This window comes from Pagrus major, chromosome 16 (assembly GCF_040436345.1).
Source record: "Pagrus major chromosome 16, Pma_NU_1.0".
Classification (NCBI taxonomy): Eukaryota; Metazoa; Chordata; class Actinopteri; order Spariformes; family Sparidae; genus Pagrus; species Pagrus major.
The window spans coordinates 5,695,115-5,707,528 of NC_133230.1; the positions used below are offsets into that span (position 1 = coordinate 5,695,115).

Consider the following 12,414-nt stretch of genomic DNA (forward strand, 5'->3'; position numbering starts at 1 on the left):
TGGGTAGCCATGGTGAAGTCAATTTCCCCCCCCCCCCTCCCTCTGCCACTGCTGAATGCATTAGTCTAATGAGATGTCTGCAGCCTGTGTGCCGAGCAGCAGCAGCAGCGGCAGCAGCGGCAGCAGCAGCAGTAGCAGTAGTGTGTTAACCAAAAGGGGACGAGGAAAAAGCCACACACAGCGAGAGCAAGATGGCTTTCCCTGCATTGTTAGGGATTTAGCTTCGTAGTCACCTTTAGGCTCCTGGGATTTAAGACAAAAGGGGCTCGGCTCTTGGGCTTTCACAATAGAAGACAGCAGGTAATAGACACCCTCCTCCTCCTCCTCTCTCTCCCTCTCTCAGGTTTATTGGTGTGTTATCAGTGCAGGATGGAGGTGCTGTTTCCCCCACAGCTCATGCATGGCTGCCTTTTGTGTTGTTTGATTATTATGGTGCTCTCCTCTCACCGCATAGCTCAGCTGTGAATTCTGCAGCCTCTCTGTGTTTGGATGTTGCTGCCTCTGCCAAGCCATTCTGCTTCCTCTAAATTGATGCTGCTCCTAAATGTGTAGCTGCTGACGAGGAGGATTCATGTGCAGGCGAAAAGTGCAAGTTGCCTTGCATCTCTGTAGCCTGAGCTCAACGGTTGTTTCCTTTGTCTCCAGCTCCAAATGAGTGTACCTGCAGCGACGGCACAGAAATCAGACGGCAACAACAACAGTGAGATGCAATCAGCTGCAGTGGCTCCCTCCTCCTTCATCCCCAGCCAGTCGGGGAAGATACCGGGCAGGAAGAGAGGGAGACCCCCGCTCCGCAATGTCGCCAAGATGGATTTTCCTAACCGTTACCCCGAGTCGCTCCCTCCGCTCAAAGTGCCGAAGAAGAGGGGGAGAAAGCCGGGCTTCAAGGTCAGCCTCTAGAGGGGGGGGACGAGGGGATGTTGTCTGGGAGTGCAGTGTGTTTAAAAATGCATGTGTACACAGAAAGGCACAGACACACAGGCTCCATGCCCTTCAGATTTTGTGGGACCCCAGTGTAACAGAGAGAGACTTAACATCTGCGATCTGCTGTAGTTGAACATCATGAAAGGGGATGTCATTATTGTAAATATGTCACACAAAGTAGCAGAAAAACTACAGATTTGGGATCCTGATTATTCCACCATTCCCCTCCCGACACGATTTAGTAAATAAACGATCTGCCTGAATGTAAAAACTTCTTCTTCTGCAGCTCAAACCGAGGATGGTGATGACACCGTTGGCTATCTCTCCACCCAGCAGCACCCCTGAGCCCGACATGAGCTCCATTCCTCAGGATGCCGCCACCATCCCCCACTCTGCCACGCCCCAGGTGCTCACAGGTAGGACACAAAACACTCTAAACCCAGCGTAAGAAGCATCAATGGCCCCTTTTTTACAGACACTTTCTCTCCATCTGTGTTTTCAGTCTGTATCTACATCAACAAGCAGGCCAACACGGGCCCCAACCTGGACAGGAAGAAGATCCAGCAGCTCCCTGATCACTTCGGACCCGACCGGCCCTCCGTGGTGCTCCAGCAGGCCGTCCAAGGCTGCATCGACAGCGCCTTCCAGCAGAAAACAGTGTTCACCCTCCTCACACAAGGCTACGGGGGAGAAAAAATATCAGGTGTTGTACAAAGACCTCCCTCAGGTGTTGCTTTCTATTTGTTCAGTAGCTTTATTTTGTAACCACTTCACCTGAGATGGTGCTGAGTAGAAATCACTTATTCAAGCTTAAAAATTGCATCTAAACGGTGGTGTTGTCCCCTGTTCTGCTCCTCCAGCCACGTTTGATGGGAAGCAGCACCTTCTCAGCCTCCCCGTGGTGAACAGCATCGACTATGTGCTTCGTTTTCTGAAGAAGCTGTGCCGCAGCTTGCACTGTGAAAACCTCTTCAGTGATCAGCCCATCACCCAGCACAGTGGTGGCTCCTACCAATCAGATGGTACTTGTCTAATAGAAGCTGCTATGCTAATATCAACCGATTCTTTGAACTAATTTTGACTCTAATCTTGTCTTTAGCTGAGACGTCTATGGCCGAGGACTACCATTTAGACCAGTCGGACGGCAAACGCTACTCTGTGGATCCCGGCGATTCTGCTTTCAGCTCCATAAGCTCGTCCTACTCGCCAAAGTCCTCCTACGGGTTTCGTTCGTCGCAGCAGTTCTCCAACGGCTCGGCCTCCATGAGCATGTGCCGGCAGTCGGCCACAAGCCCGAACACGTTCCCAGAGAGCAACAGGACAGGTGGGAAGTCACAGAAAGACAAAACCAAGACTGCTTCTGTGTTTGATTCTCTGAAAGTAAAGCTCTATTTTAAAATTGTGTTCTTCCAGGAGGTTATAACGCATCTTCAGAGTCCCAGGAGTCCAAGGCTCCACCCAATAAGGATCCATCCACCTGGTCTGTTGAAGATGTTGTCTGGTTCATCAGGGATGCAGATCCCCAGGCTCTCGGGCCCCACGCAGACGTCTTTAGGAAACACGTAAGTTCACTTTCTATTGTCTTGGCCAGCTATTTCTTGGCGATTTGCCACCAACGTCTTCTTCTGCCTCCCTCAGGAGATCGATGGAAACGCGTTGTTGCTCCTAAAGAGCGACATGATCATGAAGTACCTCGGACTCAAGCTGGGGCCGGCCTTGAAGCTTTGCTACCACATCGACAAACTAAAGCAGACTAAGTTCTGAATGTCTTCTACCTTAAATTTCCCCCCTTGAATCCAAGAGTACATTTGAAACGTCTAGGTCTCTGAGCCAATGGGAAGAAGGTAGGGTCGACAGGCATGTGGTGCATCACTTCCTTCAAGATCCCCAGAATTAAGATGTCACAAACTTATTAAAGCATATAAGAAAGTACTTCACGATTAATTTAAATCCTTTATAGAAATCTAAGAGACACACAAGGGATCAAATGTTCAGTTACTGGGCAGATAAGCTTTACCTTCAGTCTTTTAGGATCCGAGTTAACTCTTGTAGGGTTAAAGGAGAATGCTGGTATTTTTAAACCCAGGTTCTATATTTTAATGTGTAAATGAGTCATACTCACCAAAATGTTTGGGACTGGTGCAGTAGATCACCTCAGCTGGCAGCCACGACACAGCAGCAATGTAATCCTTTGGGGCAACTACGACAGTCAAAGTAACGTTCACTGAAAGTGATGTATTACCACCTTTTAAGCAAAAAATATGATGTTATAACATTATCATTCATTTGGAGTCATGTTAATGGCCACCTGGTGAATTTAAGTCCAATATTCTTATGTATTGGACTCTACATTTTGGTCATTTAATGGCATATTAATTTATTTGTTTACTAATTTATTTATTTATGTATTTATTTCTGGTTTTGGTGGCTTTAGTCCTCCATATATACCAACCCCCCAAGGGAAATATCTGTCTCTTTAGCTTCTGAACGCTGCACTAAGCTAGTTGCTAACTGTGTCTGTCTGCTATTCTGGTGCTGAGCAGATTGTGTACAGTTGGCTATCAGAGCAGTGAGAATGAACCAAAACAGTAACTCTGAAATCTGAATGTTCAAATCCGGTTTAATAAATGAGACTGAAGGAAGTGAAGCACCTCATAGCTGGACTTTCTGTCCCGATGGCTCACAAGTCGACGGTTTGACGCTCGTCACATTTTGCTGAAGATTTCCATGATGTCATGTAGTGATAGTCACAAATTCACCCCTCTTCTTCTTCTCTCTCTTCTCTTACTTACTTCTTCTATTTTTGGCACAGATTTTGAACTAAAAACCCTCAGATTGTGGACTGCATCCGTCATACACTCGTTAACATAATTAGAAAAGAAGGCCAGTGTAAGAATAAAGTCTCACAAACCTTCATGAGCGGCACATCTGTGTGCCGCGTGCAGATTTCATGACATGTATACTATATATTCATCATCTGACGAGAAATGTACACCAGAAAACACTTTATACCTTAAGAAACTCTCACTTTGTCAAATCTTACTATAAAGGATCTTGTTTACTCGCTGAAAACAAACATATCTATAACTGTACTTCAGAATGGTGCATTGAATACTACATTGCTTTTTTGATTGAGAGATTTACTGTAGAAAATCATTTTGATACTATTTTTTCACATTACTGTGTAACAAAAAAAAAGTAATGTTCCCATTGGATTTGTCATTCTTTTTTATTATAATTTATTATTAAAAAAACAAGTATAACCTAAACAAAACATACATAGAAAGACAGTAGCCCTCTTGTTAGTATATATAAAGAAAAATGAGAGCATTGTGGACGTGATATATTTATGTTTCGATATGCAAGATTGTTCAATGCCAATTATCTCCATAGGCTCTTCATGTATACTCATACAGACGTTTTTTTAAATTCATATGTTTCTATGTTTTTATCAAAGCATCGGTGTTGATACAAAAGCTTTCAAAACACACTAAACTCGTAAATGTTACACTGAGAAAACCTAAACGGCCATGTAAATGGGTATATAATATAGTATTGCTTTTGTATACCACTTTTGGTGTACAGTATGCATCCTTTTTTAATCAATTAACCTTTGTAAGTGAATGCTGCTGTAAAGATATTACATGTAAGCCATGCCTAGTGAGATCAAGCTGAGGTGTTTTATTTTGAAAATCACTATGAATAAGAGTTTTAGAGAAAGCTGAGCGGATCAGTACTCTATGCTGGTGCTAAAAGTTATCTATGTATTTAACTGTTTGCCTTTGTGTTCGTGAGATGTAAAGGAAATCTTATGTGTATACTGTACTGTATGTGAGTATTAAATTAAGAAATCAAGTAATCAGAGATGTACGTGTGAGTCAGACTTTTTATTTCCCAATTTTGGCGTCTATTCTGGATGCAGCTGTGAAAGTTATCGCTTGTTTTTCATACTTAAATTTAAGCGGATCCAGATTTGGATGTGGGTCCACACGTCTGAGACTTACTTTAGCTGGGGGCCTCATCTGTGCTTCAAAACGAATGATTTAACAAAGGTGACCCATATCGACGGCTCCCAAACTGGTTTCCTCCAAGGGGATCGTATCAGGGATCTCGTGGGGTCTCCATAAATCAGGAACAGATTCACTTCTTTACTGTTTAACTTACTGTAAAATTTCACAGATTTCACTCCAATAACCCCGCATATATCATAAACTCTGGGAAAACTGACACCTCACAGCAAACTTTTGTAGGTGTGTGAACAAATGTGGATCTATTTAGAGGTCCTTGGCATGAAAATATTTATCGGATCCCTCCCTTATATCATCACCAGGATTGAGTCATGGTGAAATATGTTTTAATTTTAGTCATGTCTGGATCAATATGCTTAGGAGCAACGGTGCAGAAATGAGCAGGTGGGTCTTTAATGACTCCCTTGTTTTTCTCCATCTGTCTGCATTAGATAAATGTTTCCTAGAATGTTGCCTCACCCCAGATTTGCTGTGTATCATTAATTAGTTTGGTAATATGCAACATATAGCTAACCACGATATCAGCTGTAACAATAAAGGCATTAAAGGAGTCATTTAATATTTTTGGACACACGCTTATCTGCTTTCTTGCTGAGTGAGAGGAGAAGATTAATACCACCCTCACACCTGTGCACCGAATATGAAGCTAGAGCCAGCAGCCAGTTAACTTAGCTTAGCATAAAGACTGGAAACAGCTAGCCTGGCCCTGTCTCTTCAGAGCCAGTATGAACAGGAGGAACAGCTGCAGCGACCATTTCTCCTTCACTCTACAAATGGACATTATTATATATTGTTAGAAGGAAGTCTAAAATGGTGTTCGCCTGCCATAATACACAATTTCAATATGTGTTATATATTCAAACGTGACCAGAAATGAATGAAGGACTCAGCATTTTCCCACAAGAATGTTACGTCCTTACAGTGTGAAGAAAGAGCACGGGATTAACTCTTGACCTTGAAGACACACATGAAAAAACGTCCTCTGGGGGAAACGGTTGAAAGCTCAGTGAATAGTCAGTAATTAGCATAAAGACTAAAGCTTGAAGCGTTTGTGCAGGGAGATGAAACTTGCAGATCATTGGAAACTTAGGACGGCTGAAGAAAGGAGCAGTAGAAAGCATCCTGACTGGAAACATCACAAACTGGCATGGTTGGATGACCTCAGTACCAAACGTATGCAAATAAAGATGAGTGTGTATATGTTTTTACGCCACACTACAGCGATGATGTGTGAGACTCATGAATTGTTGTCATGTGTGCACATGTGCCTGGTTACAGACTCGTATATCATTCATTATTTTATATTAAAATTGTAATCCTGTCAGTAATCCCCTCTTTTTACTGGATGCATCTGTAACTTAAATACATCTTTTTTCTGTAACTTTACCAGAATACAGTCTTATCCTGATTATGTAATCCTGTTACACGTATATTCCATGTATTACTCCCCAAGCCTTTCTACCGAGCATCACGCTATGTTCACCCTGCTGCCATCTGGCAGGAGATACAGAAGTACCCGCTGCCTTACCACCACACTACAGTCATCCTCAACACTCTGACATGAATAGTTTATTTTTCTGACTTGATTATTATTTATTCATGAGTCTATATTGTTCCCCAGCCCTATTTTTTACCAATTTAACTCCACTATTCTTCTTAACGCCACGTTTAATGACCATGTGACTCAAATATTTTCCCCCTGATTGAATCTGAATCCTGATTAGTTCCAGTGACTGATCAGGATCACACATTTCCTGCACAGTATTGCGCACTGGTTAGACCTGTCAGCAATCCCCTTTTTGACTTGATGCATCTGTAATCTAAATACATATTTTTTTCCGTAACTTTACCAGAATACAGTCCCGATTTTGTAATCCTGTTACATGTATTACTCCCATTACTCCCCAAGCCCGAGTCTACTGATCGTCAGCGATATCAGTGAAGTGAGATGTTTTGCACAGAGCACAAAGGAAAAGATGACACCCACCCCCCGGCCACGGTCTGTTCATCTGACAAGAGATACAGAAGTATCCGCTGCCGTACCACCAGACTACAGAGACTCCTGAAGTCATCCTCAACACTCCAGTTTATTTACGAGTCCATGTTGTTTTTTTTGTTAATGTTTCAGGGAAGTGTAAGCAGATGTTTCTGAATCTTCCTGACCTTTGGGTGTGTGCTCAAAACCTCCTGAGGAGTGGGGACTCACGACTTTCTTAAATCCTAGAAGCCCACATGACGCTTCTAGGGGCCAATTTACCTCCACTATTCTTCTTAATGCCACGTTTGATGACCATGTGACTCAAATATTCCCCCCCTGATTGAATCTGATTCCCTGATTAGTTCCAGTGACTGATCAGGAATCACACAATATTTGCGCACCTCAATCCCACAAAAACGTGTCCTGCTGATGAGAAATCCAGACTGACCATCCTCATCACGATGAAGGATGCTGTTATAACGTGACAGGATCCAGCTGAAGCCAAAGCAGAGCAGCAGTGAACTTATGATCAGGCTGTGATGCACACGGGTGACGCCGCGCTCCTGTAGTCGCATAACCAAAGACTGGCGTGGGATCGGTCCCTGCTGCGCCTCATCTGGAATAACGTCGGGAAAATCCAGAAATTTCATTAGCGGGGTGTTTTTTTTTTAAGGAGGCGAGCTGTGTTGAGAATAATCCCCTTTTGGGCAAACGTTTCCAAATCGGAAGAGGGTTTTCTGTACTTTGCAGAAAGCCAGAGCAGATTTATCCCGATAGAGAATCACCACAGAGGCTGTAACAAGGTAAGAAGTGATTGCCTGCAGATGTCATGTGTTACATTTATTTAGATTATGGGTGCAGCGGGCGGTGGATGATTTATGTGAATGTGTCACGCAGTATTTTTTCTCATATTTTCCTCCTGTTTGAATGAATGGGATCGAGCAGAGAAAAAGAAGGGGGGGTTGGCACAACGGGCACCTGCGCATCCCTTAAAATAAAAGCCACTGCGTTTTTTGCCTGGAAACAAGCGATAAAAAAACATGAAATAAGGGCGCCGAGGAGAGCATTTGACGAATTGACAGCGAGATTTGCGCATTTAATTGGCTTTCATGGGCCTGTGATGTGGCTCTGCGGTGGCACCGAGGGAGCTGTCTTGTTTGTAAAAATAGGTCTTGGTTATGAAATTGGTGTTTTGGACATGTTTTACGCCCCGATGCGCATGCAGAGATGTCATTAGGTGCAGGATGGTGGGATCTGATCTGGAAATACTCTCACTGCGTCGTTTCCATCGGAATGCAGCCGCAGCAGCAGCAGCAGCTTCCTCTCTGCTCTCACAGGAGGCGGTTAGCTTTAATAGCATTAACTCGGGATGTCATTGCCCAAAGCGTGAAATAAAAACAGCATCTGTTGGCCTCTGCTCGGGCCGAACAAGCCCCCTCGTACCTGTGGCCCGAGCGACATGAGGCGGGTGTTCCTATAAAAAAAAAAAAAATCACCGCAGTTGATGTCGAGCCGTTTTTCTGAGCGCAAAACTGCTCCCGTTTATGACATCTTCCTGCAAAATGTTTTGTCCTCAAGGTCATTCACTGCAGCCTATTTTAGAGATTAAACCCACAGTCGCTTCCTATAATTACCAATCATGCTCGGCGGGATTGCTTATATGCCGAGCAGCCTGTGCACATTAAAGGCAGTGGTTTGCACTGATTTTGGCTGCAGCACACATTTCTGCTGTTTGTTGTGGAAGGCCCGAGCCAATGCAGTGCTGCTGCTGCTGCTGCTGCTGTCTGTGTGTGTGGTGGAGCTGTCCAGCCTGCTGTCATGCTGCTGCTGCTGCAGAGATGTGGACCATATGCTGGTCTCAAGAGGTGGAGGTTCCCACAATGTGCAGCCTGGACGTGCAAATACCATTCTGCTGTCTCATTTTGTTAAATTATGGATTGAGGATTGACGCATTCTTGGCCACTTTATGTCATTTGCCACGCCGTGAGTCAATAATTAATGAATCTGGGGCTTCTGACAGGCTGCTCAAGTTGTCAGGATTGTTACTGAGGCCCCTCAGTGTGGATAGCAAACTAATCCAGGCTGATTTGGTCTGTGGATTGCACCACAACTGGCTTAAACGCTATATTATATACACACCGCACGGTTATAAGCTATATTCCCTTCTGATCCAGATTACAGCAGGCCTCCTGTGGGCTCCTGCATCCCTCCTCTCTGGATTCAGCGCAGCGGTCCCTCTAGTACGAGGCTTTGTTGTCATTGTCAGGTTATAGGACAGTGTTTGCAGTGGAAACTTGATAGCGCCGATCGAAACATTTGATGAACTGGATCTGCCGTGACAGTGATGATCCAGGTCAGAGCAACACAGGGGCCACAGACTGGCACAAGCAGGCTGAAGTGGACAGAAATAGAACAGGAGCACCAGGGAAATATTTGCTGCCTACTCCCTCCCCCCAAAAAACACACATTTACTCTCTGTAGTCATTGAAGAGGACGTAAAAAAGAAAAAAAAGGTAGTGCTAGAGATTCTCATACTGCCATCGCTCAAGCATAGATAAATGCATTATTCACGTGTTCTTGCACCACAGGAACCATGGGAAAGCAGAACAGCAAGCTGACTCCCGAGGTGATGGAGGATCTGGTGAAGAGCACAGAGTTTAATGAACACGAGCTGAAGCAGTGGTACAAAGGCTTCCTGAAAGACTGCCCCACTGGCAGGCTGAATCTGGAGGAGTTCCAGCAGCTGTATGTCAAGGTTTGTGTGAACCCCTGCCTCTCCTCCTCACATCTGTCAGAGCCTTTTTGTCTGCATCGCCTCGGCTGTTAAAACCAGTGCTATCACCGCAAAGTCTTTCATAAGCCCCGGTTGAATTATTGAACACATCTCTCCCACATTTGCAGTTCTTCCCTTACGGCGATGCATCAAAATTTGCACAACACGCCTTCAGAACCTTTGACAAGAACGGAGACGGGACCATTGATTTCCGAGAGTTCATCTGCGCTCTGTCCATCACATCCCGTGGCAGCTTTGAGCAGAAACTCAACTGGGCCTTCAACATGTATGACCTGGATGGTGACGGCAAAATCACCAGAGTGGAGATGCTGGAGATAATCGAGGTAAGGGGGATTATCGAGTCATTAAGCAGCTGTCATCAGGGGACTGGCTCTGCTTTTATGGTCGCTGTTATCAGCCTCCTGCACACCTGCAATGCCTTCAGCACAGCCGGTTTCATAACGACAAAACTGCAGTCGTATTGAATTACACTGTGCCATTTCTGGAAACACAATCAGTATAGTAAATCTGATATGTCTTCGTGATATTGGAGCATATTGACAATTCCTGTCTTCATAAATATGGCGTGTACTATTATGCATCAACATCAGTGGTTCCCGGCCTGTTTGGCCCTTTTACTGGCATCATCTGTCAGGTTTCCTAATATGTTCTTATGAATGGATCATAAAGTACATGTTATATAACACTCTCCATTATCTAAAAGCAGTTACTGTTACAGTTGTTTGTCAGCGTTTAGGTTACATTGGTCAAGTTCACATTCATATTATTACTTTTAGTGGCAAATTTAGCCTTTACTGTTATGTATTTCAACTGTTTAGGTATAACTTTAAGCTAACAATCTCCCCCTGTTTATCCTTCAGGCTACTTTTATCTAACGACAAGCGTTTATTTGTTACTTTTAGTCTGTTAGCTAATCCACTTCTTTTAGCTACCAATTTTACACATTTAGCTGTCACTTTCAGCAAGCAGTGTCAACTGTTACTTAATTTTAGCAATTAAATGTTTAATCTAACAATTTAAACTGTTTTTACATTTAGCTAACAGTTTCAAATCGATTAACTACCAATTTAAAACGTTACGTTACTTTATTCGCTTACCATGTCAATTGTTTACTCGTCACTTTAAGCAAAGAATTTAAAACATTTATCCATTACTTTTCAGCTCGCTTGCTAGCTAATTTTCATGCACTCTTAATTACAACATGTGGTGTTAAAGGGTGTCAAGTGACTCAGTTTATAGGCAGCTTATATTGTAAATTGACCATTAGCATCACATCAAACTGTTGTCTATTTTTCTTTACAACAATATGTTAACATATTAAATTATAGTCTATTTTTTATTAGTTAAGGGTCCCTGTGCTCCTCAACAACAGCAAAAGTGCTCCCATGTCACAAGTACCTGTCGGGAACCACTGATCTACATCGATAAACAAATGAACACATGTGGGCTCTTCACAGGATTACATAAGAATCAATCCTCAGTCTAATTTCTCGCTGCGCCTCACCCACAGGCTATCTACAAAATGGTGGGCACTGTGATCATGATGAAGATGAACGAGGATGGTTTGACACCAGAGCAGCGGGTGGACAAGATCTTCAGCAAAATGGATAAGAACAACGACGACCAGATCTCGTTGGAGGAGTTCAAGGAGGCGGCGAAGAGCGACCCGTCCATCGTGCTCCTGTTGCAGTGTGACATGCAGAAGTGAGCCCTCCCTGCTCGCTCCTCTCCCCGTCTGTAATCCACACACTCTGGACAGCAGCACATGTTTTAATGTCTCATTAGGTTCTCTGCCATTTCCACAGGAAAAAAACAATGCTTGGACTATTTTTCAATGGACTCGCTTCTTGTGGTTGTATGCATGAGAATGTCAAATGCTGAATAATTTTGAATATAGCTATAAGATATCATACATTTCTATCTCAAAACATGCCAATGTGATTTGTGCACAGTAACCCTATACATTCTCATTCAACCCTAGCTTGTATATCAGTGGAGCACTGCATTAAATTATGTTCCTGCAGTATTTAGGATCCCCCAGTGTTGACTGCTGCAACTACTGTACGCTTTACATAATAGTAACAAAACAATAATTCCTATGATAATTGTAACTGTCTCTACTACCCAGACTTGTTGAGCTCTTGGAGAATAGAGAGGCTCCTGTCTGTTCCAGATGTTTTCACATGATGGAACCAAGAAGAGTAGGTTCTTTGCATGCATATATTATGTGTCAAAAAATATAATCTCTTACCTTTTGCATCTTTAGGTGGTTATAAAAGAGAAACCCTCCGGAAATTCATTTAGTATTGTTGCATGGGATGTACAGTATGTGACTCATCAGACTTTCATTAGTTCACCTCCAGTAATGTGGGAGCATGCTTCCCTCCATTCGATACACGTGTATGTGTGACACTTCGAGTTTTTTCGAAAGCTATATTTGGGCTGCGGTTGTGGGCTAATCTCCGAGGAAGAGCTTTCACATAAACATTGTATTATGTTTCACTTCAGTGACTTCTGGGATGAGCAGGAATATATTTACGGAGCAACATTCCTTTGATGAATTTATTCTACTGCTGCCGCTTAATCTAGAGGAAAAGGGCCAAAATTACCGCTTCCATTATTAGGCACAGTACTCACTCATTATCCCCCCACGATGATCCACAATTGGCTTCTCTTTCAGGCTGCTTATT

General features: G+C 43.5%; 2 protein-coding genes across 2 annotated transcripts; both read left to right on the top strand.

Moving 5' to 3' along the window:
- Positions 1 to 651: 651 nt before the first annotated feature.
- Positions 652 to 2,688, top strand: LOC141011156 (sex comb on midleg-like protein 4). The gene is made up of 7 exons (XM_073484401.1): positions 652 to 888; positions 1,211 to 1,340; positions 1,427 to 1,627; positions 1,785 to 1,946; positions 2,024 to 2,248; positions 2,341 to 2,486; positions 2,563 to 2,688. Exons 1-7 carry the CDS (start codon positions 652 to 654, stop codon positions 2,686 to 2,688), a joined length of 1,227 nt encoding a protein of 408 aa, XP_073340502.1.
- A 4,981-nt stretch (positions 2,689 to 7,669) lies between these two features.
- vsnl1b (visinin-like 1b) lies at positions 7,670 to 11,432 on the top strand. Its single transcript, XM_073483945.1, has 4 exons — positions 7,670 to 7,733; positions 9,519 to 9,685; positions 9,832 to 10,047; positions 11,235 to 11,432. The coding sequence occupies exons 2-4, from the start codon at positions 9,524 to 9,526 to the stop codon at positions 11,430 to 11,432; spliced, it is 576 nt and encodes a 191-aa protein (XP_073340046.1). The 5' UTR covers positions 7,670 to 7,733; positions 9,519 to 9,523.
- Positions 11,433 to 12,414: the final 982 nt, after the last annotated feature.